Source organism: Heteronotia binoei, chromosome 21 (assembly GCF_032191835.1).
Source record: "Heteronotia binoei isolate CCM8104 ecotype False Entrance Well chromosome 21, APGP_CSIRO_Hbin_v1, whole genome shotgun sequence".
Classification (NCBI taxonomy): Eukaryota; Metazoa; Chordata; class Lepidosauria; order Squamata; family Gekkonidae; genus Heteronotia; species Heteronotia binoei.
Genome location: NC_083243.1, coordinates 16,400,011 through 16,427,627, shown reverse-complemented (window position 1 = coordinate 16,427,627; position 27,617 = coordinate 16,400,011). Strand labels below are relative to the sequence as shown.

General features: G+C 49.8%; 1 protein-coding gene across 1 annotated transcript in view; it reads right to left on the bottom strand.

Annotated features, from left to right (window-relative positions):
• Positions 1-405: 405 nt before the first annotated feature.
• The window catches only part of SIX6 (SIX homeobox 6), a 38,981-nt gene continuing 11,769 nt past the window's right edge, over positions 406-27,617 (bottom strand). The window contains 1 exon segment of the mRNA XM_060261971.1: positions 406-585. Coding sequence (XP_060117954.1) covers positions 408-585 — 178 coding nt within the window. The 3' untranslated portion in view covers positions 406-407.

Below are 27,617 nucleotides of genomic sequence, written 5' to 3'. Positions count from 1 at the left end.
TGCCTTTTTTCCAATGAGGATTTCAGGGGAAGAAAACCGTCACCAAAAGTTGGATTCTTGGCAGGCGATGGAGCTGGACGCGCCCCGTCGAGTCCCCACCCCCCACCCCGTCCACACCACCCATTGCTGTGTGTGTTCTTTTGGCTGCCTCTTCTTGGAAATCCGTCCTGGAGGAGCGAAGGCGAGAGAGCCGCCGAGGCAGCCAGCGGCAGTCTCTCCCGGCGGGATCTTCCGACGGGGCGGGTGCTGGACGATCCTGGCGGGCAGGCGGCGGGAGCAGGCAGACACTGGCCGGCGGGGGAGAGTCTAGCGGAGTGACCGCAACCGCCGCCGCCTGGGCTCCGTGCGCCCCGTCCCTCCTGCTGCCGTGCTCCCACCCGGCTCCCCCCGTCGGGGCGTCGTCGTCGTCACAGATCACATTCGCTGTCGCTGGAGGTGATGGAGATGGCCGAGGAGGCGGCGGCTTTGCTGGACAGGCTGGCGGCCGGGCTGGAGGCGGTGCCCAGCGGGGGTTCCCCGCCGCTCTCCTCTTCCGACGGCAGCGCTCGCCCCGCGCCCTGCGACGACAGCACCTGCTGCTGGAGCCTGCCCGGGGGAGGAAAAGAGGGAAGCCGTCACTGGGGCTGCTGGGGTCGCCCCAGACCCTCCCTGCCTCCACCCCCCAGACCGAATCAGAGGTCCATAAGTGGCTATTCGCTCCCTCTGGAGCTGTGATGCTTTGTGTTCTTGGTCAGCGCCCCCCCCCCCCTTAAGCATTAGACAATATGCTAAAAATGGCAATGTCCTTCTAGCAGCTTGAAAATATAATAGGCATTCCATTGTTATGGCTGTAATGAAGCTAAAAATTGGAGCCCCGTGGCGCAGTGTGGTAAAGCTGCGGTACTGCAGTCGGAGCCCTCCGCTCACGACCTGAGTTCGATCCCGGCGGAAGCTGGTTCAGGTAGCCGGCTCCAGGTCGACTCGGCCTTCCATCCTTCCGAGGTCGGTCAAAGGAGTCCCCAGCTTGCTGGGGGGAAAGCGGAGTTGACTGGGGAAGGCAATGGCAAACCACCCCATTAAAAAGTCTTCCGTGAAAACATAGTGAAAGCAACGTCACCCCAGAGTCAAAAACGACTGGTGCTTGCACAGGGGACTACTTTTACCTTTTAAACTAAAATTTACATCGTATTTAGGGTTGCCAGCCTCCAGGTGGGGCCTGGGGATCTCCCGCTTTTCCAACTGATCTCCAGCTGGCAGAGATCAGCTCCCCCCGGAGAAAATGCAATCTGCATTTACGTTTAATATTTACTGTATACTGCCAGTAAAATGTACAGTATATGTACACTGTAATTACACACACACACACACACATACAGGGCTTTATATGTATGAAAAGTCCAGCAGGAACTAATTTGCATTTTAGACCACACCCCCTGACAACACCATTGTTTCACACAAAGCTTTTCTAAAGAGAAAGCCCAGCTGGAACTCATTTGCATATTAGGCCACACCCCCTGATACCAAGCCAGTCTGGACTGTGTTCCTGTGCGTTCCTGCTAAAAAAAAGCCCTTTATACACATAAGAACATAAGAGAAGCCATGTTGGATCAGGCCAATGGCCCATTCAGTCCAACACTCTGTGTCACACATAAGAACATAAGAGAAGCCATGTTGGATCAGGCCAATGGCCCATCCAGTCCAACACTCTGTGTCACACAGTGGCCTACACACACACACACACACACACACACGCTGTGGCTAATAGCCACACACACACATCTATTTCGCAAAAGTTTTAATTGTACCTTTTTCCACATGTATTTTTGAAATTTTTATTTATTTCTTATAAATATTAAATGATAGCTTTATAGTTGTGGGTGGGCTCCCTTTGTCTCCTGGCAACCAATATTATTTGACCCAGTCTGCCATTGTTCTTGGTGCTTGGGGTGGCAAGGCTTCTGAACTTCTGGCCCTGCTGGTGGACCTCCTGATGGCACCTGGGTTTGGCCACTGTGTGAGTGTTGGACTGGAGGGGCCATTGGCCTCATCCAACATAGCGTCTCTTATGTTCTTAGGTCTGAGGCAGTGTTGCTTTGACTTCTTGGTGCTTGGGGTGGGGGGCAACAGTGGGAGGAGTTCTGGAGTTCTGGCCCTGCTGGTGGACCTCCTGATGGCCCCTGGGTTTTGACACAGAGTGTTAGACTGGATGGGCCACTGGCCTGACCCAACATGGCTTCTCTTATGTTCTTGTGTGACACAGAGTGTTGGAATGGAGGGGCCATTGGCCTGACCCAACATGGTGTCTCTTATGTTCTTAGGTCTGGGGCAGTGATGCTCTGTCTTCTTGGTGCTTGGGGGGCAACAGTGGGAGGCCTTCTTATGTCCTGGCCCCAGTGATGGGCCTCCAGATGTTACCTGGGTTTTTTGGCCGCTGTGTGACATGGAGTGTTGGATTGGATGGGCCATTGGCCTGACTCAATATGGTTTTTCTTACGTTCTTATTTCTGGGACAGTGATGCTCTGTATTCTTGGTATTTGGGGGAGGGGGTAGCAGTGGGAGGGCTTCTAGTGTCCTGGCCCCACTGGTGGACCTCCTGATGGCACCTGTTTTTTTTGGCCACTGTGTGACACAGAGTGTTGGACTGGATGGGCCATTGGCCTGATCCAACGTGGCTTCTCTTATGTTCTTATTTTTGGGACAGTGATGCTCTGTATTCTTGGCACTTGGGGGGCAACAGTGGGAGGGTTTCTAGTTGTAGCCCTGCTGATGGACTTTCTGATGGCCCTTAGACTTTGGCCGCTGTGTAGATGGGATTTGTCCACTGTGTTGGACTAGATGAGTGTTGGACTAGATGGGCCATTGGCCTGACCCCATATGACTTCTCTTATGTCTGGTGGCCCAAACTAGCCAGATCTTGGAAGCTTTGCAGGACCTGCCCTGGACAGTACTTGGATGGGAGACACCATGGAAGGCGGCGGCTGCTATGCAGAGGCAGACAATGGGAAATCACCTTTGAATGCCTTTTGCTCTGAAAACCCCACAGACCTCCAGGGGCCGCCAGGTGTGGAGTGTGACCAGGGCTACCGACAGAGGGGAACTGGGAGGGCAAAATTCAGGAGGTCCAAGTCACCTGGAGGGCCCCTGAAGCCTGTCTCAGGCTGCCCTCGTGTCCATTATTTTTAAAGTGCAGTTCTGCCTGCAGCCACTAGGGGCTCCGGGAGGTCTAAGCCTAGCAAAAAGCACTCCAAGACTGAAGCAAATTTGCCTTAAGTGATCATGCTGGATCCTGGGTGGGAGCTATATGGGAGTCTCAATCAGCCTGCTCCCTGGGTGGCAGCGACTCTGCTAGAACTCAGGGCTGAGAAAGAACTACTTTTCTCCCTTTCTCACAATACAAGAACTTGTGGGCATTCAATGAAATTGCTGAGCAGTCGGGTTAGAACGGATAAAAGGAGGTACTTCTTCACCCAAATGGTGATTAACATGTGGAATTCACTGCCACAGGAGGTGATGGCAGCTACAAGCATAGCCAGCTTCAAGAGGGGGTTAGATAAAAATATGGAGCAGAGGTCCATCAGTGGCTATTAGCCACAGTGTGATACAGAGTGTTGGACTGGATGGGCCATTGGTGTGATCCAACATGGCTTCTCTTATGTTCTTATGAGAGATCTGAAGCATCGGCGTGCCTCATGTCTTCACTCTGAAAGTTCTTTCCAGAGCCTGCTTCAAACTCTTGAGATGGGAGGAGGAGAGCTTGGAGGAGATGGATCGTCAACAGCTGACACTGGTGCCTGAAGAGTGATTGATGGGCGAACTGCTGTTTGTTCAGCTGAGGAACTGACTGGCAACTCTTCCAGGTCTGTTAACCCTTCCAGCTCCTCCTAGTCAGGGCTCATGACAGAGCTCGGACTGCAGTACCACTCTGTGCCATGGGGGGATATAAATAAATAAATAAATGGATGAAAAGCAGATAGACATGGATCAAAGATTGGATAATGCTATTAGATAAAAAACCTCTACGGTTAGAAGCCCATGGGAATAAATTCGGCTGGCACGCGTATTTGTGTTATGGGAAGAATAAGATGTACGGTTTTTTCTCTCACCACTATATCAGAAATTGTTTATTAAACACTTGGATAAAATATAAGAAATATGGTGACGAGAGAAACCGCTTTGGATAGTGCCAGCAGAAGTAATAAAAATAACAGCTGAATCTGATGAAGAAAGAACGATGTCATATAATCAACTGCTCAAGATTCAAGGAGACAAAATTGAATTAAAATCTGCAGAAGAGTTAAATAATAAGTATGACTGGTTTCAAATGCAACAAATTAAAAGCTTGATGGAAAATGGAAAATGATATTGAATCGGATGGAATTAGACGTGAGCAAACAGGATTGGAAAGGGTCCTGCTTGGAGATAATGAAAAATTAATATCGAAAGTATATAAACTATTATTGAAATGGTCTACAGAAGAAGAAGTAGTGGAGCACCTTTGGAGCACCTTTGGAAGAACTCAATGAAGATTTCAACCTGTCAGAGTATTAAGGATAACTGTTTTAAGATGATGTATAGGTGGTATATGACTCCGAAAAAGCTGGCTAGGATGAGTAAAAGATGTCGGATAGATGTTGGAAATGTAGAAAACACGAAGGTTCTTTCTTTCATATGTGGTGGACTTGTGAAAAAGCGAAAGAGTTTTGGAAGATGATACAAGAAATCTCCAAAATTTTGGGTTATGACTTTAAGAAAACTGCAGAGACTTTTTTGCTTGGATTACAATTAGAAAAATTTCCAAAGGAAGACAGGACTTTAATTTGGTATTTGCTCTCAGCTGCTAGGACATTGTATGCGCAGCTGTGGAAACAGGGAAAAATACCAGAGAAATGGGATTGGATTGTGAAAGTTTTATCGTGGAGTGAGATGGACAAATTAACTAAAACTTTAAGAGACTATGATTTAGATATATTCAAAAAGGAGTGGAAGAAATTTAAAGGATATATGGAGAAAGAGTGGAATGTAAAAAGACATTGGACAATTTTTTAGTATTAATGAGAAAAGAAAAGTATTGAACTTTGATTGGTTAGTGGTACCTTATAATTGAATTTAAATTTATAACTTCAGGGAAGTCAAATATTGGAGGGGGGGGTTGAAATATCATATGGGTTAGTATAGAAAAGAGACAATTAAATATTGTAACCATATGTTATTAATAAATTGTTAAAACACAAAAAGCAGATGGACAGACAGGCCAATTCTTTTATTACTATAGAGTTATGGTAACTGCAAGCCAATTAATTTGTTTCATTATGATATTTGGTTTGGGTCAGGCGGCAGGTGGAATTGTTGTCCGGGGGGCGGGGCATGGTGGCTCTCATCAACACTGAGTGTAACTGGACAACACAAAATTATTATGCCCAGGGCCTTTTTTTGGTTGCAGAAAAAGCCTTCCAGGAACTCACATGCATATTAGGCCACACCCTCTGACATCGCCATTGTTTCACATGGTTTTTGGTAGACAAAACCCAGCAGGAACTTATTTGCACATTAGACCATACCCCGGACAGCACCATTGCAGGAACTCATTTGCATATTAGGCCACACCTCCTGACATCACACAGCTGCCCGTCTTGATCAAAGCTATCTGTTCTTACGGAAGACCGACATGGTTGCCTTCTGAAATTATCTTTCTGTGAGGTTGCTATAAATGGATTGTGCATAAATGGACTGTCCAGTACCATGACAAGAGAGAGAGAGAGAGAGAGAGAGAGAGAGAGAGAGAGAAGAAGAAGAAGAAGAAGAAGAAGAAGAAGAAGAAGAAGAAGAAGAAGAAGAAGAAAAAGAAGATGATGATATTGGATTTATATCCCGCCCTCCATTCCGAAGAGTCTCAGAGCGGCTCACAATCTCCTTTACCTTCCTCCCCCACAACAGACACCCTGTGAGGTAGATGAAGATATTGGATTTATATCCCGCCCTCCACTCCGAAGAGTCTCAGAGCGCCTCACAATCTCCTTTACCTTCCGCCCCCCACAACAGACACCCTGTGAGGTAGATGAAGATATTGGATTTATATCCCACCCTCCGCTCCAAAGAGTCTCAGAGCGGCTCACAATCTCCTTTACCTTCCCCTCCCCCACAACAGACACCCTGTGAGGTAGATGAAGATATTGGATTTATATCCCGCCCTCCACTCTGAATTGTCTCAGAGCGGCTCACACTCTCCTTTACCTTCCTCCCCCACAACAGACACCCTGTGAGATGGGTGGGGCTGAGAGGGCTCTCACAGCAGCTGCCTTTTCAAGGACAACCTCTGGCAGAGCTACGGCTGACCCAAGGTCATTCCAGCAGGTGTAAATGGAGGAGTGGGGAATCAAAGCCATTCCAGAGAGAGAGAGAGATGCCCTTATTGTGTTTGTTTCACCTTGGGTTTATTCTCAGATTAGGAGAGTCCAACAGCACCCGCCCCCCGTATTCTTCTCACTTTATCTTCAGCCCTGCCCCCATCTACAGAACCTCCCACCCCATCTAGCCCAGACACTTCATTTCTGTCCCTAGCTGCCCTCTTCTCCACGCACCCCTACCCCAGACTTCAGTTCTGACCCTGGGGGAGTCATCACCAGCGTTGGATTAAACCCTACGGAGGCCCCTAGGCAGTCAAAATATCGGAGGGGGCCCTCCCAAATTATCCCCTGATATGTTTTTAGTTTTATCAACAAACCATTTTAATAAACCAATTTTATCACACAAAACAAACATTAATGATTTTTGATCTTTACTCTCGACAATGTTGGTGATAGCTCACATGAAGATTGCTAAAATCTGGAAACCCCCACATACCCCCACGATTGAAATGTGGTATGATAAGTTATGGGACCACTATGCAATGGGATAGAGAGTGGATAACCCTTTTTTCGATAATGATACCGATTTGGCTCTAGATTATTATTTGCTTTGGGCCCCAGTTTTGGAATTCTTTGGGGAAATTTCTTTTTTTGCCTAATAGAATGAATTATAGGCTATTTCTCAATTCTTAATACTAGCATATTATGCACTGCTTATTGTAAATTGTTTGCTATATGCATCCAGTGGCCTAAACTGGATTCTTGTATGTTAGATAGAAGATGAGCCCCGTGGCACAGAGTTGTAAAGCTGCAGTACTGCAGTCTGAGCTCTCTGCTCACGACCTGAGTTCAATCCTGGCAGAAGTTGGGTTCAGATAGCCAATAGTTCAATGTTGAGTCAGCCTTCCATCCTTCCGAGGTCAGTAAAATGAGTCCCCAGCTTGCTGGGGGGAAAGTGTAGATGACCGGGGAAAGCAATGGCAAACCACCCCGTAAAAAGTCTGCCGTGAAAACGTTGTGATGCAACGTCACCCCATAGTGGGAAATAACTGGTGCTTGCACAGGGGGACTACCTTTACCTTTTTTATATGTAATGGAAAAGATAATGGATAAACCTTTTTTTTATAATGATACTTGTTTGGCTATAGAAGAAGATATTGGATTTATATCCCGCCCTCCACTCCGAAGAGTCTCAGAGCGGCTCACAATCTCCTTTACCTCCCCCCTCCCCACACACACACAACAGACACCCTGTGAGGTAGATGAAGATATTGGATTTATATCCTGCCCTCCACTCCAAAGAGTCTCAGAGCGGCTCACAATCTCCTTTACCTTCCTCCCCCACAACAGACACCCTGTGAGGTGGGTAGGGCTGAAATAGCTCTCTCAGCAGCTGCCCTTTCAAGGACAACCTCTGCCAGGGCTATGGCTGACCCAAGGCCATGGAAGCAAGTGCATGTGGAGGAGTGGGGAATCAAACCCGGTTCTCCCAGATAAGAGTCCGCACACTTAACCACTACACCAAACTGGCAGATTATTATTTGCTTTGGGCCCTGGTTTTGGAATTGTTTAGGAAAATTTCTTTTTTGCCTAATAGAATGAATTATAGGCTATTTCTCAATTCTTCAATACCGAGCATATTTTGTCCTGTTTTTGTAAACTGTTTGTTATATGCAGCCAATGGTCTCAATTGGATTTTTGTATGTTAGATTTATATTTTTATTATTTATTTCCCCTATGCTCCCTTGGTATTGGATTCTCTCGGCTTGGCTTCACGAACGAAGATTTAAGAAGGGTGCAATAGTCCACGTTTGCTGCAGGCTCGCTGGTGGCTGACAAGACCAATGTGGGACAGGCAGGTCCGGCCACAGCGGCTGCAGGGAAAAGTCTGATTTAGGGTTGGTCCTGTAGCAGTGCAATTCTTCTTCAATCTCCTTTTGTCCTCAAGATCAGCTATGCGTGCGTTCTCAAAGGAAGAGACAGCCTGGTGGATGGTGTGCCTCCATGCTTTGCGATCTGAGGCTAGGTCAGACCACTGGTGATGGTTGATGTGACAGGTGCTAAGGGATTTCTTCAAGGAGTCCTTGTACCTCTTCTTTGGTGCCCCTCTATTTCGATGGCCGGTGGAGAGTTCGCCATTCAGGGCAATCTTGGGAAGGCGGTGGTTTTCCATCCTAGAAATATGCCCTGCCCAGCGCAGCTGCGTCTTCAACAGCAGTGCCTCGATGCTGGTAACCTCCGCTCTCTTGAGGACTTCAGTGTTGGTCACAAAGTCACTCCAGTGGATGTTGAGGATGGTGCGAAGGCAGCACTGATGAAAGCGCTCAAGGAGTCGCAGGTGATGACGGTATAAAACCCACGATTCGGAGCCGTAGATGAGGGTTGTCATCACAACCGCTTTGTAAACATTGATCTTTGTGCCTTTTTTCAGATGCTTGTTGCTCCACACTCTTTTGTGCAGTCGGCCAAATGCACGGTTTGCCTTTGCCAGCCTGTTGTCAATCTCCTTGTCGATCTTGGCATCTGAGGAGATGATGCACCCCAGGTAGCTGAACTGCTGGACTGTCTTCAGAACTGATTCACTCACAGTGATGCAGGGAGGGTGATAATCTTCCTGGGGTGCAGGCTGGTGGAGAACTTCTGTCTTCTTCAGACTAGCTTCTAGGCCGAATAGCTTGGCAGCCTCTGCAAAGCAGGACGTCATTGTCGGAGCGGGAGTAGCAGAGTGAGGGAGATGACTTCCCCGACACAGGGCTTCAGGAAAGAAAATCAGGCAGACACGTGCAACTAGTGCCAAAAGGTGTATTAACATATATACACGACAAGTGCTCTCTTGTGCAGTCTATACAATATCACCTCCACGGACAAAGTGCTTCGCCTAACCACCATCTCACAGGGAGAGACCTGTGTGATGCACACACAGATCATATATAGTCCAAGCGGCCAATCCTGGCCGTGCTGACTCAGCAGATTGCATCACTTGGCTTCTGCCGGCTCAAGCCGGTCTGCTGATCAGGTCACTGTGACCTAGCCTGGCAGCTAGATCACCAGCTGTCATACTGTAGCTGTCAGACTGGGTTTATGTAGATTCTTGCTCCAACACACCTCCTAATCTATTTAAACCCAGTGCACCAAAACACTTTACACAGTTTACATACATGTCCACCAGCAACATTACAGTTCATATTTACGTAGCTCGGAACCCTTTCCGGAATTCGTTCAGGAACTCATCATGATTGTAAAACACATCATCGTGTTCCTGTTCAGCCAGCTCTTTCAGACGCTTGGCTTCAGCCTCCTTCTCCCTTGCCTCGCATTCTGCCACCCAGGCTTTCCATTTCTTAGCCTTTTCTTTTAACATTTCCTCAGATCCGGGTGGGTCTGGATTGACAGTCAGAGTGACATAGGGACACTTGTACCTAGCGGGACGTTGGCCTTTGGTGGACCTGGCAGACACCCGTGGCCCTGTGCTTGGACCAGCTTTGTCTTCTTCGGGTTGCTCTGTTCCCACCTCCTGGGCTGGTTGCTCTGCCCCTGTAATTGGGTGTTGAACCTCCTGACTCTCACACTTTACCTCCAGTTCCTGCATTTGAGGCTCTGCCTCCTGACTCTGCTCGTCAGGCTCTGTGCCAGCATTCGGCTCACCTTCTCCAGCCCCACTGGGTGCCACCTCCTGGGCTGGAGTTCTGGGCTGCGCTCCAACATCGTTATCGCTACTTGGCAGCAGGACAAATTGTTTCTGCAAGGAGTGCAACCTTGGCCAGCTGCTTTCTTGATTGAACTGGGCACTCTTACTAAGTGTTATCTTGCTTTTGCTATTGCAGAAACGATAACACCTGGCCCTTGGCTTGTAGCCCAGAAAGGTTAGGCTCACTGCCCGGTCACCTCCTTTCCTTCTATGTTTCAGAGGAATATTCACCCAGGCTTGGGTTCCAAATACCCTCAGAAAGCTCAAATCTGGGCAGTGGTTATATAGCCGCTTATAAGGCAAATCATTTACAGGCTTACACCAAACCCTATTATGTACGTATGCCGAGCAATGCATCGCTTCCGCCCAATAACGAATTGGCAGCTTTGCATCCTCGAGCATGCTGTGCATTAATGTTTGTAACACGGCGCCTGTTCGCTCGGATAGCCCATGTTCTTGGGGCGTTGCTGGGTTCGTCAGACGGTGGGCAATGCCCTTGTTCTCCAGCCAACGTTTCATCTGGTTAGATAAGAATTCCCCCCCTCTGTCGGTTTGTACAGCTAGGAGATTAACCCCTAATTGTCTCTCCACTGCTTTGACCCACTTGGTGAATGTCTTATACACCTCAGACTTATGCACCATGGTGAAAACCCACGCGTACCTCGTGTGGTCGTCGGTGGCCACCAAGCAGTATCTCCTCCCCGACAGACTCTTTGGCAATGGGCCAATAACGTCTAAATGGACTAGTTCCAGGGCTCGTGTGCTTTCCCTTGAGCTTTCTTTAGCAACAGCACACGCCTTGCTTTTGGTCTTCTTGCAGACCTGGCAATCCAAGTAACATTTGCAAGGATTTACTTTCAAACTAGGCACAAGCTCCAGGGTTTTCTTTAACGCCCTAAATCCGCAGTGCCCGAGTCTCCTATGGAGCAAATGTATACAATTATTGTGCACAGGCTCATTCGACACCTGAGCCACCTGGGCGCAATCACTCTGGACCACATACAGTTTACCTTCCCTCTTTCCTGTCACAAGCAACTTTCCCCCACCTCCCAGGATTTTGCAGCAGGTTTTCTCAAATCTCACCTGGTATCCCTGGTCAAACAGTGTGCTAACACTCAACAGGTTAGACTGCAGTGAGGGTACATACAACACATTTTGCAACATACATTTCAGTGCAGGAAATTCCACATTGCCTGAGCAAACAGAATTGGCAGTGGTCCCATCAGCCAATCTCACATACTTATGCTCAGGACTGTCAATGTTTTTCAACAACTCCTTCTCGCAGCAGAGATGGCTCGTTGCCCCGGAGTCTAAAATCCAAGCAGACCCTGTGCTCTCTACTGCAGACGTGACCAGCCGGGTTGCTTCCTCACACGGGCTGGCGGTCCTCCGCTCTCGCCGCACACGCCCCCGCCTCTTCTCCCTCTCAGGGCAAGCTCGGAGCAGGTGCTGCGACGACCCGCATCCATAGCAGCGACGGACTGCAAACGCAGTCGGCTCCACTTCCTCCACCTTCGGACGCCTGCCAGCAGCAAAAGCTGGCTCATTCTTGGCTGTCTTCCCGGACACACCGATAACAGCACGCTGCCCGGCCGACACCCCCGGACAGCTCACGGCCGCAATTCTCTCTTGGAAGTCAAGCAGGTGGGCACAGACGTATTCCATGGTCAGGGTCGCTACGTCCACCGTCTCCAGAGAAGTTATCAGGGGAGTGTACTCAGGTGGCAACGACGACAGCAAAATGTACACTCTGTCGTCTGGAGCTACAGTCTTGCCTCTTGCCTCCAGCTCAACGAAACAGTCCGTTAGCCGTTTGATGTGATCTTTCACACACCCTCCAGCCGGCATAACGGTGCGGAACATCCTCCTTGTCAAGGCCATGAGGGAACCAGCAGTGGTGCTAACATGCACCGCACTCAACGCGTCCCAGGCAGCCTTGGGAGTGTCCTTCCCTCGCACATAAACCAGCTGGTCATCTCCTATAGATAGCACTATGTTGGCCAGTGCCTTATCCGATAACACAGTCTCGGCAGGAGATAAGTCAGCAGGGGGGTTACTCACGAACAGCCATTGCCCTTCACGCTTGAGGTAGTGTTGCATTCTCAGGCTCCACACCGCGTAGTTGGCTGAGGTGAGCTTCTCAACGGCTACTCCAAGCTGTTGCTGAGCCATCGTGCCGACTCCTCCTCACAGCTGGCTGCCGACGTCCCTCTGGCTCTCAAACAGAGAGCGGTGGTGCTTCTGTGTCCTTCACCGGCGTTCCTCGCCTCCGGCTCTTTCCAACCTCACAGTCAGCTCAACTCTCAACTCTCTCCTCCGCGCAGCGGAACCGCCCTGGGCCCATAACCCTGTCGGAGCGGGAGTAGCAGAGTGAGGGAGATGACTTCCCCGACACAGGGCTTCAGGAAAGAAAATCAGGCAGACACGTGCAACTAGTGCCAAAAGGTGTATTAACATATATACACGACAAGTGCTCTCTTGTGCAGTCTATACAATATCACCTCCACGGACAAAGTGCTTCGCCTAACCACCATCTCACAGGGAGAGACCTGTGTGATGCACACACAGATCATATATAGTCCAAGCGGCCAATCCTGGCCGTGCTGACTCAGCAGATTGCATCACTTGGCTTCTGCCGGCTCAAGCCGGTCTGCTGATCAGGTCACTGTGACCTAGCCTGGCAGCTAGATCACCAGCTGTCATACTGTAGCTGTCAGACTGGGTTTATGTAGATTCTTGCTCCAACAGTCATATGCTGCAGAGCTGATACCGAGTGGGAGACGAGTGCATCATCATCAGCAAACAGTAGCTCTCAGATGAGTTTTTCCATTGTCTTGGAGTGTGCCTTTAGTCGCCTCAGGTTGAACAGGCTGCCATCGGTGCGATAGCGGATGTATACACCATCGTCATCATCTAGATCTACTGCGGCTCTTTGAAGCATCATGCTAAAGAAGATCGTAAAGAGAGTTGGCACGAGAACGCAGCCTTGCTTTACACCTGTGCCTATTGGGAAGGGCTCCGAGAGGTCGTTGCAGTGTCTGACTTGGCCTCGCTGGTCTTCGTGTAGCTGGATGATCATGCTGAGGAACCTTGGGGGACATCCTAAACGTTCCAAGATTTGCCACAGGCCTTTCCTGCTAACGGTATCGAAGGCTTTGGTAAGGTCGACAAAAGTCACATACAGAGCCTTGTTCTGTTCCCTGCATTTCTCTTGGAGCTGCCTGAGAACAAATACCATGTCGGTGGTGCTCCTGTTAGCTCTGAAGCCGCACTGGCTCTCTGGGAGGAGTTCTTCTGCAATGGTGGGCACCAATCTGTTCAGGAGTATTCTGGCAAGGATTTTGCCTGCGATGGAGAGCAGGGTTATCCCCCGGTAGTTGGAGCAGTCTGACTTTCCCCTTTGTTCTTGTATAGGGTGATGATGATTGCATCGCGAAAGTCCTGTGGTAATTTGCCTTGTTCCCAGCAGGTGACAAGTACTTTGTGAAGTGAGCTATGTAGTACTGTGCCCCCATGCTTCCAGATCTCTGGTGGAATTCCATCAACTCCCGCTGCCTTGCCACTTTTCAGTTGCTTGATGGCTTTAACAGTCTCTTCTAGGGTGGGGAACTCATCCAACTCTGTTTTCACCGGTTGAAGTGGGGTGAGGTGGATTGCTGAATCTTGAACTACGCGGTTGGCACTGAAGAGAACCTGAAAATACTCCGACCACCGGTTCAGTATGGATGCCTTGTCTGTGAGGAGCACTTGGCCGTCTGCACTATGCAAGGGACTCTGAGCCTGATATGATGGACCATATACTGCCTTCAGGGCTTCGTAGAACCCTCTTAAATCACCAGTGTCTGCACACAGCTGGGTTCTCTCTGCAAGCTTGATCCACCAATCGTTCTGAATGTCTCGAAGCTTGCGCTGGAGGTTGCTACATGCAGCGCGAAAGGTTGCTTTTTTCCCAGGACAGGAGGGCTGAGCAAGATGTGCTTGGTAGGCAGATCTCTTTTTTGCCAGTAATTCTTGGATCTCTTGATTGTTCTCATCAAACCAGTCCCTGTTCTTCCTTGTGGAGAACCCGCGGACTTCTTCAGAGATCTGCAGGACGGTAGTTTTTAGGTGTTCCCAGAGTGCTTCTGGAGAAGGGTCTGTGGGGCAACTGGGGTCCTCAATTCTTGACTGGAGTTTTGCCTGGAAGGCAGCTTTAACTTCGGCTGACTGGAGGCTGCCAACCTGAAACTTCCTCCAAGGGATACCTCCTCTCCTGGGTGTGGGTTTAAAGTGAAGACGGAGATTGCAGCGTACAAGACGATGATCCGTATGACATTCTGCGCTGGGCATTACTCGGGTGTGTAAGACATCTCGAAGGTCTCTCTGGCGCACCAGAATGTAGTCGATAAGGTGCCAATGCTTGGACCGTGGGTGCATCCAGGTTGTCTTCAGACTGTTCTTCTGCTGGAAGATAGTGTTGGTGATGGTGAGCTGGTGCTCCATGCAGAATTCTAGCAGGAGGCGCCCGTTGTCATTGCAGTTGCCAATGCCGTGTTTGCCAAGTACTCCTTTCCAGGCTTCCGAGTCTTTACCTACTCTGGCATTGAAGTCGCCAAGGATGATCACCTTGTCCTCTGTAGGGGTCTTCCGTACAAGGTTGCGTAGATCAGCATAGAACTTGTTCTTTTCTGCAGGATCTGCTTGAAGGGTTGGGGCATACACACTGAAGAGTGTTGCATGCTGCTTGTTTTGAAGTGGGAGGCGCATGGACATGATGCGATCTGAGTGACCTGTTGGCAGGTTTTTGAGTTTGGAGGCAATGGAGTTCCTGACCATGAAGCCAACGCCAGAAAGGCGGCTCTCAGCCTTTGACTTACCCGACCAGTAGAGGGTATAGCCAGCACCGTGTTCTTGAAGACTACCTTCCTCAGGGAAACGGACCTCTCTGAGAGCTGCTATGTCGATATTCAACCTGAGAAGTTCGTGGGCAACTAGAGCAGAGCGTCGTTCAGGGCGACCACTGCCTACTGTGTCAAGCATGGTTCTGATGTTCCAACACGCAAGCTTTAGTCTTTGCACACTTTGTGAGGCAGGTGCATGCCTTTTCTTTGTTGTTATTTTTCGACCGCAAGTAAGGATGCCTGTTGACCGCGGCTAGCCAACTGGGGTGGGGGAGACGAGCTTTGTTTAGGCCACCTTTTCTAGGCCCCTCTCCGTGTGGAGCAAGCAATGCTGTCCCTAGATAAGGCTGCTTGGTCATTCAGGGTGCTGCTGAAAAATGCTTTCGTCTCCGGGTTAGCATCAGGCGACCAATACCCTGAACTGCCTACATGCAGGATCGGGACTGCGGCTTCCAGTGGCACCTTCCACCTGCCGTTTCGCCCCTTGCCCATCGCTGCAGGACTTGATGCGTTGTGGGTTGTGTGTGTGGATATGCCCTTCAGGCCTGCGCAGAGGAATTTTTTAGGTGAAGCGCAGTGTGCGCGGTACTGGCTTCACCCTTTCACCTGAGGGTCATCTGCCATGGCCCAGTAAGCCGGGACGCCGGCAGCGAGTCCTCCAGGTGGTAGGTGTTACATTAACGAGCTCTATCTGCCCGGGTTTGATGCTAGAGTTTTCCTTCTCTTAGGCTGGCGAGGTTGGTGGGCTCAGCCTGCCCATCCGGTTATACCGCCGGACATTCGGTCGCACCATGACGTAGCAAACTCTGTGAAAACGGGGGGGACCAGCGAGAAGGTGTTGCTACGGATGCAGTAATGCAGGAGAGGCCATTGCAGTGACCATCTGCCAGGCATAGCCAGACAGTGACCACGCGGCGTTCACTACACCGGGAGAGGAGAGGCTATGTATTGCGCATGCACTTTCCCTGGGGGGGTAGGATTCCCAGAGGGAGCCCACCCCCCACCCCACCCGGTATTGGATTAGATTTAATAAAATAAAATTTATTATTTTTTAAATAAACTTTAAATAAAACAAAAAAAACCAAACATTAACAACTGGGGAAAACCGGGTCGGGGGAGCTGGCCTGGGGTCCCTAAAGGTGTGGGGAACCATAGGCTGGTGCCTACTCAGTCTATTTATTAATCTGGCCCTGGTCATCACCCTTTTTCCCAGTCCCCCTTGGGTAAATTAGAAACCCAGTGGCCAGCATTAGCCAGCAATTCCCATAATTCCCTACCAGTCTCCAGATACTACAAACCACACTCTCTTGAGCAGAATTTGGAGACGGAGAGTTGCGACCGACTTCATGAATCCCAACCGCAGGGTGTTTGTTCATACCCTACTTTTCTCCCTTGTGGTGGGGACCCACACTGGTTTCCATCGTTCTCCTCTCCTCCATTTGATCTTCACAACAACCCTTTCAGGCAGGTTAGGCTGAGAGTGTGTGACAGGCCCGAGGTCACCCAGTGAGCTTCCATGGCACAAGTGGGAGTTCAAACTCAGAGGCTTGTCCAGGGGTGGCCAGACTGTGGCTCTTGCACACATATCCTGTGGCTCTCAAAGCCCCCACCGACCTTTCTGCCGGATTGGAGAAGACATTTGTCTCCTTAAATCACTTCTCCAAGCCAAGCCAGCCAGCCATTTGGAGAATGCAAAGTTAAAGTTGCTTTCTTTTCACCTCTCTCTCCATCTATTTCCTTCCCTCCCTTCCCCCTCCCTCCCCTTCCTTCCCCCTCCCTCCCCTTCCTTCTTTCCTTACTCCCTCTCCTTCCTTCCTCCCTCCCTCCTTCCCTCTCTCCCTCCCTTCCCCCTCCCTCCCTCTCCTTCCTTCCTTATTCCCTCTCCTTCCTTCTTTCCTTCCTCCCTCCCTCCTTCCCTCTCTCTCTCCCTCCCTTCCCCCTCCCTCCCCTTCTTTCCTTCCTTCCTTCCTTCCTTCCTTCCTTCCTTCCTTCCTTCCTTCCTTCCTTCCTTCCTTCCTTCCTCCCTCCCTCCCTTCCCCCTCCCCTTCCTTCTTTCCTTACTCCCTCTCCTTACTCCGTCTCCTTCCTTCCTTCCTCCCTCCCTCCTTCCCTCTCTCCCTCCCTTCCCCCTCCCTCTCCTTCCTTCTTTCCTCCCTCCCTTCCCCCTCCCTCTCCTTCCTTCTTTCCTCCCTCCCTCCCTCCCCTTCCTTCTTTCCTTCCTCCCTCCCTTCTTCCCTCTCTCCCTTCCTTCCCCCAACCTCCCTTCCCCCAACCTCCCTCCCCTCCCCTTCTTTCTTTCCTTACTCCCTCTCCTTCCTCCCTCCCTCCTTCCCTCCTTCCCTCTCTCCCTCCCTTCCCCCCTCCCCTTCCTTCCTTCCTTCCTTCCTTCCTTCCTTCCTTCCTTCCTTCCTTCCTCCCTCTCCTTCCTTCCTTCCTTTCTTCCTTCCTTCCTTCCTTCCTCCCTCCCTCCCCGCTCTCTCCTCTTCCTTCCTCCCTCTCCTTCCTTCCTTCTTTCCTTCCTTCCTGTTTTCCGGTTCCCAAACATCTAATGTTCAGGTCCTACAACTCTCAAACATCTGACGTTTATTCTCTGTGGCTCTTATGTTAAGCAAGTTTGGCCACCCTTATGCTAGTCCCACACCACAGTGGTTTTCGTTGTTCAAGGCAAGAGATGCTGAGAGTTGGTTGGCTATTGCCTTCCTTTCAGTAGCAACCCTGATCTTCCTGGATGGCCTCCCATCCAAGTACAGACAGCAGCTGATCCTGCTTAGCTGCCAAGCTGTGATGAGCTCAGGGAAATCCAGGTTATGCAGGCTGGTAGAGCCAGAAAATCCAGGCCATAATGCCTCTTCATCTCTTTCTGGGTCCAGGGCAAACACATACAATTTCTCCATTCCCCAACCCTTCTTAGCTTCCAGGACTGGGCTAGCCTAGACCATCCACAGCAGGGCAAAAGACATGTAAAGGATGTAGTATTTGGATGGGAGACCTCCAAGGAGCACTGGGGTCGTGATGCAGAGGCAGCCTCCTCTGAATGGCCAGCCTCCTCTGAATGGTTCTTGCCTTAAAAATCCCACCAGGGAAGGCAGCCTCCGAGCGGCACAGAAGACTTGGAAGGGACTGAGCGGGGGCATGTTTTCTCGGCTCCAAGGTGTTCAGAGCGGCTTGGATCTGAGCTGGCTGGTGCAAATAGGGAGGGGGTGCCAGTCCCCACCCCCTGCCCTGGTGACCCAGTGGCCCTCTAGGTAGCCACCTATCTGGCCTACTTCTATGCGCCGGCCATGCCCTGCAGGGGACAGACTAGGAATCTAGCCGGGTTGAGTGGCTTCTGTCATGCTTCCTGTACTCATGTGAAATGTTAAATCATTATCATCCGATTGTAGAAGCTAAGCAGGGTTGGCCCTGGGGAGTAGTTGGATGGGAGCAGGGCCGGTGCGTGGGAGTTGGTGAACTAGGCGATTGACTAGGGCATCAGGGAGGGCAGATACCTCCTTCCTGCTCATGCTGTTCCTGAGCCTCTGGCTCATTTCTTCTCTGGGGGAGCAAAGGACCGAGTGTCCTTTCGGCTCTGAGGGATCGGAAGACCTCCCCCGATCACTCAGTGCTGAAAGAGCGGTGTTTCCCTTCCCCAGCGTCCTCCAAGGGCCAAGGGCCCGGTGCAATGACATCATTGTGACATCATCACATCATCCAACCGTGCGCAAAAACTTTTCAGGGGAGCACACGTTGGGGTTCTGTCTCGGGTGCCAGAACCCCACGTGCTGGGCCTGGATGGGAGACCTCCAAGGAACACCAGGGCTGTAATGCAGAGGCAGGCGATGGCCAATCTCCTCTGAACAGCTCTTGCCTTGAAAACCCCACCAGGGAAGGTGGCCTTCGAGCCTCCACTAGGGAAGGCGGCCTCCGAGCCTGCACCAGGGAAGGCGGCCTCCGAGCCTGCACCAGGGAAGGCGGCCTCCGAGCCTGCACCAGGGAAGGCGGCCTCTGAGCCTCCACCAGGGAAGGTGGCCTCCGAGCCTCCACCAGGGAAGGCGGCCTCCGAGCCTCCACCAGGGAAGGTGGCCTCCAAGCCTGCACCAGGGAAGGCAGCCTCTGAGCCTCCACCAGGGAAGGCGGCCTCTGAGCCTCCACCAGGGAAGGTGGCCTCCGAGCCTGCACCAGGGAAGGTGGCCTCTGAGCCTCCACCAGGAAAGGCAGCCTCTGAGCTTCCACCAGAGAAGGTGGCCTCCGAGCAGCGCAGAGGACTTGGAAGAGGCTGGGCAAGGGCATGTTTTCTTGACTCCAAGGTGTTCAGAGCTGCTCCGAACATCTTGGAGCCGAGCTGGCTGGTGCAAATAGGGACGGGGAGGGGGTGCCAGTCCCCACCCCCTGCCCTTGTGACCCGATGGCGCCCTAGGCAGCCACCTACCTGGCCTACTTCTACACGCCAGCCATGCCTGTAGGGACAGACTAGGAATCTAGCCAGGCTGAGTGGCTTCTGTCATGCTCCCAGCTGGCACTGCTGGGGTCCACTAATCTCAGATCCAGCCAGTGATGCCACATCAGTGCAGGAAGCACCAAGTAAGCCGGGGCTCATGGTTGGTGTCACTGCCTTGATCTGTGCTTAGAGGCCCAAGCGGTGCTGGTAGAACTTTTGGACCTTGGTTCTGGTTTGGTGTAGTGGTTAAGTGTGGTTAAGTGGTTGCCTAGTGGTTAAGTGTGCGTACTCTTATCTGGGAGAACCAGGTTTGATTCCCCACTCCTCCACTTGGACCTGCTGTCATGGCCTTGTGTCAGCCACAGCTCTGGCAGAGGTTGTCCTTGAAAGGGCAGCTGCTGTGAGAGCCCTCTCAGCCCCACCCACCTCACAGGGTGTCTGTTGTGGGGGAGGAAGGTAAAGGAGATTGTGAGCCGCTCTGAGACTCTTTGGAGTGGAGGGCGGGATAGAAATCCAATATCTTCTTCTTCTTCTTCCAGGAATTTTTCCCCGTGAGCCAAATGGAAATGAGATCCTGCTTGGAATGTGGAAAGAAACAGCTTTGGGTCTATCTCCTGTTTGGCTGTTACCTTAACACACACACACCAAAAAAAATCACACACACAAGAGACCTTTGTAAAGTCCAGTGCTTTCTAGCTATAAAATTCATGCAAAGTCTTATTTAGCCATCTGTGCATTTGCAAGTATACTTTCAGATTCTCTACGGATCGTTGAGCAATAATAATGTGAGATAAAATGTTATCATTACTAGTGCTGCAATAATCAGTATTTATGCATATTATGGGAACCACCTAACTTTAAGACGAAGACTGCAGATTTATACCCCGCCCTTCTCTCTGAATCAGAGACTCAGAGCGGCTTACAATCTCCTATATCTTCTCCCCCCACAACAGACACCCTGTGAGGTGGGTGGGGCTGAGAGAGCTCTTACAGTAGCTGCCCTTTCAAGGGCAACTCCTACGAGAGCTACGGCTGACCCAAGGCCATTCCAACAGCTGCAAGCAGAGGAGTGGGGAATCAAACCCGGTCCTCCCAGATAAGAGTCCGCGCACTTAACACTACTCCAAACTGGAGATATTCTTCGTTCAGTATCATCCATTTTGTTTATTTCATCAGATATTTCAAATGTTGTTCTTATACCGTGATGTTCTGGTTTCAGAGAATAACGGTGTGGGTCTGCAGGAGAACAGAGATTTTTATAAACAGGGCTTTTGGGGTAGAAAAAGCCCAGCAGGGGCTCATTTGCACATTAGACTGCACCCCCTAATATTGCTGTAGTTTCACACAGGGCTTTGTTGTAGAAAAAGCCCAGCATGACCTCATTTGCATATTAGGTAATCTCATCAGAATATAAGAGAAGCCATGTTGGATCAATGGCCCATCCAGTCCAACACTCTGTGTCACACATGAGAACATAAGAGAAGCCATGTTGGATCAGGCCAATGGCCCATCCAGTCCAACACTCTGTGTCACACATAAGAACATAAGAGTAGCCATGTTGGATAAGGCCAATGGCCCATCCAGTCCAACACTCTGTGTCACACATGAGAACATAAGAGAAGCCATGTTGGATCAGGCCAATGGCCCATCCAGTCCAACACTCTGTGTCACACATAAGAACATAAGAGTAGCCATGTTGGATAAGGCCAATGGCCCATCCAGTCCAACACTCTGTGTCACATAAAAACATAAGAGAAGCCATGATGGATCAAGCCAATTGCCCATCCAGTCCCACACTCTGTGTCACACATAAGAACATAAGCGAAGCCATGTTGGATCAGGCCAGTGGCCCATCCAGTCCAACACTCTGTGTCACACATAAGAACATAAGAGAAGTCATGTTGGATCAGGCCAATGGCCCATCCAGTCCAACATTCTGTGTCACAAAGTGGCCAAAAAAACCCAGGCACCATCAGTAAGTCCATCAGTGGGGGCAGGACACTAGAAGCCCTCCCACTGTGCCCCCCCCCCAAACACTCAGAATACAGAGCATCACTTGCCCCAGACAGAGAGTCCCAACAATACGCTGTGGCTAAGAGCCACTGATGGACCTCTGCACCATATACTGATCCAATCCCCTCTTGAAACTGTCTATGCTTGTAGCCGCCACCTCCTGAGGCAGTGAATTCCATATTTTAATCCCCCTTTGTGTGAAGATGGACTTCCTTTTATCCGTTCTAACCCGACTGCTCAGCAATTTCATGGAATGTCCATTGAATCTCCCTGGATCTTGTCACAACAGGGGAAAGATGACATCACAGGGTTCATCAGATCCCCGGGAGGGGATCCATTCACAAAAAGACGTGGTTTTTAGTCACATGTCTGAAGTTGGTCCCCAGTTCCTTCTTCTCGCTTCCTTCTTCTCGCTTCCTCGCTCCTTATTTGAGAATCCATCTGTTTATTTGTTCTTGGTGGAAGCTACCTCTATGTTTGATTTCGGTGTGATTCAAATGTAAGCTTAATGGAAAGTCTGGGACTTCGGAGGAAATATATTTAAGGATGCCTTTTTGGATTTCTTGATGGGATGGGACACGAGTTCCAACAGTGTCCAGTGGGATAGTGCGTTTGGATCAAGGCTGGATTAACAATTAGGCCAAGCGGGCACTGACCTATGGGCCCCATGCCTTTAGGGACCCCGGGTCAGCTTTCCCCCCTCCCCGGTTTCCCCTTGATTACAGCCCTCCCAGTCTGCGCATGCAGCCAGCACCTGAGCCGTTCTTTGCCCGACATGCCTGGTGCGGCTGCTGCTGGCGTCGTCGCCAAGTTTGCCTCTCTCTGCCTCTTCCCCGCAGCTTTGTCAAAGGGGCTTTTGAGAAGGGGCCTGCAGGCTGCAGTGGGGGCCGCAGGCGGTGGGGTGGGCGCTCCAACTCTGAGATAATTTGTGAGGGCCCCCACCCCAAGATTTTGACTGCCTAGGAGCCTCCAAAGGGTTTAATCTGGCCCTGTCTTGGATACATTACGGGGTGGGGGGGGAGAGAGAAACTATGCATTTAAAGAATATTTCTTAGGCTTCTTTTATTGTCTCTCTCACAATGACTGCACCTGTCTGATGGCCATAAGTCAAGTAAAGCGATAATGCTTTTAAGATTACGATGTAATCTTTGGCCAAATGAGAGCCAGTTTGGTGTGGTGGTTAAGTGTGCAGACTCTTATCTGAGAGAACCGGGTTTGATTCCCTGCTCCTTCGCTTGCACCTGCTGGAATGGCCTTGGGTCAGCCATAAGCTCTTGCAGATCTCCTTGTGAGGTGGGTGGAATTGAAGGAGCTCTCCCGGAAGCTGCACTTTCAAGAACAGCTCTGCAATTGCTATGGCTGACCCAAGGCCATTCCAGCAGCAGCAAGTGGAGGACTGGAGAATCAAACCCAGTTCTCCCAGATTAGAGTCTGCACACTTAACCACCATGCCAAAATAAAGTGCACAATTGTATCATCCCAAAAGCATCACCCCTCCCCCTCCCTGCCGGTCTGCAGAAAAATGATCTTCCACAAAACTGGTCCCCAAAAAGGTTAGGGACCACTGGTCTAGAGCAGGGATGGCCAAACCCGCTTAACATAAGAGCCACACAGAATAAACACCAGAGGTTTGAGAGCTGCAAGGCATGAATGTCAGACATTTGAGAGCTGCAAGACAGGGAGGGATGAAAGCCAATAGATGGAAGGGAAGAGGAAAGAAAGCAACTTTAACTTCAAATGCATTCTCCGAGCCATCGGCTGGCTTGGCTTGGCAAAGTGATTTAAAGAGAGAAACGCCTTCTCCACGCCAGTTGACAGGGCAGTAGGGGCTTGAAGAGCCACGCAATAAATGTGAATGAGCCACACGTGGTTCAGCCATCCCCGGTCTAGGGCAACCTTCTCCCATTCTGACACGTTCCTGTTTTATTGGTTTCCCATGCAAATGCTATCCAAACCAAATGTCCTTTCAATTTGGTAATTCCACTATTTTGCCATTGGATCCTAACTTTGCACCACTCTGCATGCTTAACCCCTGCCCACCAGCTATATGTAGCTCTGCTCACTGTACCCCATTTCATCGTTTGACGAAGTAGGCATGCATGCAAAGGCTTACGCTCTGAATAAAACTGTGTTGGTTTTAAAGGTGCTACTGGATTCCTACTTTGTCTGGGGCAGTGATGCTCTGTCTTCTTGGTGGGCAACAGTGGGAGGACTTCTGGAGTTCTAGCTCTGCTGGTGGACCTCCTGATGGCACCTGGGTTTTTGGCCATTGTATGACAGAGAGTGCTGTACTGCAGGGGTGGCCAACAGTAGCTCTCCAGATTTTTTTTGCCTACAACTCCCATCAGCCCCAGCCATTGGCCATGCTGACTGGGGCTGATGGGAGTTGTAGGCAAAAAACATCTGGAGAGCTACCGTTGGCCACCCCGCTGTACTGGATGGGCCATTGGCCTGATCCAACATGGCTTCTGTACTATTTTTAGCCAGTTTGGTTAACTGCAGGACCGGATCGACATATTTTTTGAGGAGGGGCAAAATTAACAAATGGCACCCCCTTATGGGTCATTCTGTCTTATGGTCCCATAGAACACAGTGGACTCCATACCCAATTTGGTGCATCCCCCCACACTGTCTGCACCTGGGGCAAGCACCCCCTTCTCCCCACCCCCCCACCCCCAGATCCGGCCCTGGTTAACTGCACAGACTCTTATCTGGGAGAATGGGGTTTGATTCCCCACTCCTCTGCATGCAGCTTTTGGAGTGACCTTGAGTCAGCCACATGTCCTCTCGGAGCTGTTCTCTCAGAACTCTATCAGCCCCATCTACCTCACAGGGGAGGGGAAGGAGATTTGTAAACCGCTCTGAGATTCCTTTAGGTAGCAAAGGGCGGGGTATAAATCCAATCTCTTCTTCTCAGCCCCACCTGCCTCACAGGGTGTCTGTTCTGGGGAAAGGAAAAGGAAAGCGATTGTAAGATGCTCTGAGACTCTTTCAGGGAGTGAAGTCAAAAAGGTAAAGGTAGTCCCTTGTGCAAGCACCAGTCGTTTCCGTGCAAGCACCAGTCGTTTCCGACTCTGGGGTGACATCACATCACGATGTTTTCATGGCAGACTTTTTACGGGGTGGTTTGCCATTGCCTTCCCCAGTCATCTACACTTCCCCCCCAGCAAGCTGGGGACTCATTTGACCGACCTCGGGAGGATGGAAGGCTGAGTCAACCTTGAGCCAGCTACCTGAACCCATCTTCTGCTGGGATCAAACTCAGGTCATGAGCAGAGGCCAGGTCTGCAGTACTGCAGCTTTACCACTCTGCGCCACGGAAATCCAATCTCTTCTTGTTTTCTTCTTCTTATGCCTACACTGTCTTACACAAAGCAATTGTGTACAGCCATGGCCTTTTTTTGAGCAGGAACACACAGGAACGCAGTTACAGCTGTCTTGGTGTCAGGGGGTGTGGCCTAAACTGCAAATGAGTTCCTGCTGGGCTTTTTCTACAAAAAAAGCCCCGTGCGAAGCAATGGTGATGTCAGGGGGTGTGGCCTAATATTCAAATAAGTTCCTGCAGGACTTTTTCTGTAAAAAAAAAAAAGCCCTGCGTAGAGAGATCCGTGATGTACTTTGAACAATTGAAATGCGCAGCATACATTTCTCTTTTTTAAATTACTTTTGACGTTTGTTTCAGAGGCTAGCCATGTTGGTTTGCAGTCAAACAGATTTGAATCCAGAAGCACCTTAGACCTGAGTTTCAGGGTATAAGCTTTCAAGAGTCAAAACTAACCTGAGTTTCAGGGTATAAGCTTTCAAGAGTCAAAACTCCCTTGGTCAGATAGGAAGAACAGAGCTTTGACTTTTGAAAGCTGATACCTTCAAATCTTGCTGGCTTCTAAGGCGCTACTGGGCTCGCTCGTATCTAGCGATTGTTGCCAGGGGTGGAATTCCAGCATCTTACAAGGCTCTTTTTTGTAAGCTCTTGGTGGATTGGCTACATCAGGGGTACATACATACATATGAAGCTGCCTTATACTGAATCAGACCCTCGGTCCATCAAAGTCAGTATTGTCTACTCAGACTGGCAGCGGCTCTCCAGGGTCTCAAGCTAAGGTTTTTCACACCTATTTGCCTGGACCCTTTTAGTTGGAGATGCCGGGGATTGAACCTGGGACCTTCTGCTTACCAAGCAGATGCTCTACCACTGAGCCACCGTCCCTCCCCTAATATGGCCTAATATGCAAAGGAGCTCCTGCTGCTGGAATTCCACCCCTGATTGCTGCTGTTGTTTCCATCACTGTTATCGTCAACTTCTCTTTATGCGGCCAGGCTCAGAATTACAGTTGACAACTCGTCTTAGAACAAAGGGTGGTTGCTGTTAATTAAAACACAGTGAGCTAGGCCTTGTCTAGACACCGATTTTTTTGCAACCGTCCATTCTAAAACAAATCACTGGGCACAATCGTATAATTTGGTACCGAAAGCACCAGTTTCTAGTTTTTATAATATAAAATAAGTGATGCATTTCTGACAGGTGTTATCAGAAGTGGGGCAGGGGGGGTGGGGAACGTTGTTTCCATTCGACGTGGCTGTTTGCTCCAGCTCCTTTTTCAGAAGACGGCCAGTCTTCCCAGTTTTAAGCAAGTTTACCACGGATGAAAACCAAACCCGATTTTTAAAATCCACTCAGCTCTCTGTTTAAATAGTCCATCTACTTCCAGAAGAGGCCTGGAGTCCCAGTCTACCAAGGAGCTTTCAAAATTCTTGGAGAATTCTCTTTCCTATTTTTTTTTTAACCAAAACATTCACAGAGTGAAAGGGATGGGTGGGGAAACGTTTCCTGAATCAAACTCCTAGGAAGGAAACGTTTTTTACAAACTACGCTTAGCTCTACATATTTGAAAGCAGGTCCAGGTGGGCAGCTGTGTTGGTCTGAAGCAGTAGAACAAAGCAGGAGTCAAGTTGCACCTTTGAGACCAACAAAGTTATATTCAGAATGTAAGCTTTTGTGTGCTCTGAGCACACTTCATCAGACAACAGTAGGGAGTGGCAAGCAGTCCTAAAAACAGAGGAAGTGGGCAGTGAGTTGGTATGTAGAGTCATGAAAATGTTGTTCAGCAGATTAAAAGAATCATGGGGTCTAGTGTTTGTTAGTTAGTGTTAACAGAGTTGAACCAACAACAAAAAGTGACATAAAGGATAACTAATGGGTTTAGTACATAGACATCAATCGGCTTTGTATCGCCTTTTGTTGCTGTTTCAGCCCAGTTAACACTAACTAGCAAACACCAGACCCCAACTCAGGATTCTTTTAATCTGCTAAAAAAAAACATTTCCATGACTCTACATACTAACGCACAGTCCACTTTCTCTATATTTAGGACTGCTTGCCATTCCTTACTATTGTCTGATGAAGTGTGCTCAGAGCACACAAAACCGGGTTTGGTGTAGTGGTGAAGTGTGCAGACTCTTATCTGGGAGAACCGGGTTTGATTCCCCACTCCTCCACTTGCAGCTGCTGGAATGGCCTTGGGTCAGCCAGAGCTCTGGCAGAGGTTGTCCTTGAAAGGGCAGCTGCTGTGAGAGCCCTCTCCAGCCCCACCCACCTCACAGGGTGTCTGTTGTGGGGGGGGGGGGTAAAGGAGATTGTGAGCCGCTTTGAGACTCCTCGGAGTGGAGGGCGGGATATAAATCCAATATCATGATGATGATGATGATGATGATGATGATGATGATGATGATGATGATGATGATGATGATGATGATGATGATGATGATGATGATGATATTGGATTTATACCCTGCCCTATACTCTGAATCTCAGAGTCTCAGAGCGGACTACAATTTCCTTTACCTTTCTCCCTGATAGGAAATACACGTTAAATTCAGAGGCTTGTAGTGGCAATAATTGGAGTCGAGGCTTAAGCGTATCAAAAGAAATAAAGTTTTCTAGAAAACCTCAGGATAGGGTACTTGGGATAAAAAAGAAGAACAATTTAGCAGAGCAATTTAGCATAAAAAGCAAAAAAGAAGAAGAGCAATTTAGCGTACCAGCTAGTCTAACTATGTCCGGCCTCTACATGGCTACATTATAACAACCCCTTTGTCTAACCGTTCTTCTTCCCAAAGAGCATTTCGCCAGGAAGGAGAGCCGCAATTCAGTTTGCATACAAGATCAAAGCATTTCACACCTAACATCCTTTCTGACCAATGTTGTACTTACCGTACATCTTTCGCGGGTAAAGATTCCGCTCTCAATTGGGGTTTAGGTTACAATACATCATTTCCTCTTTCGGGTAAACAAACA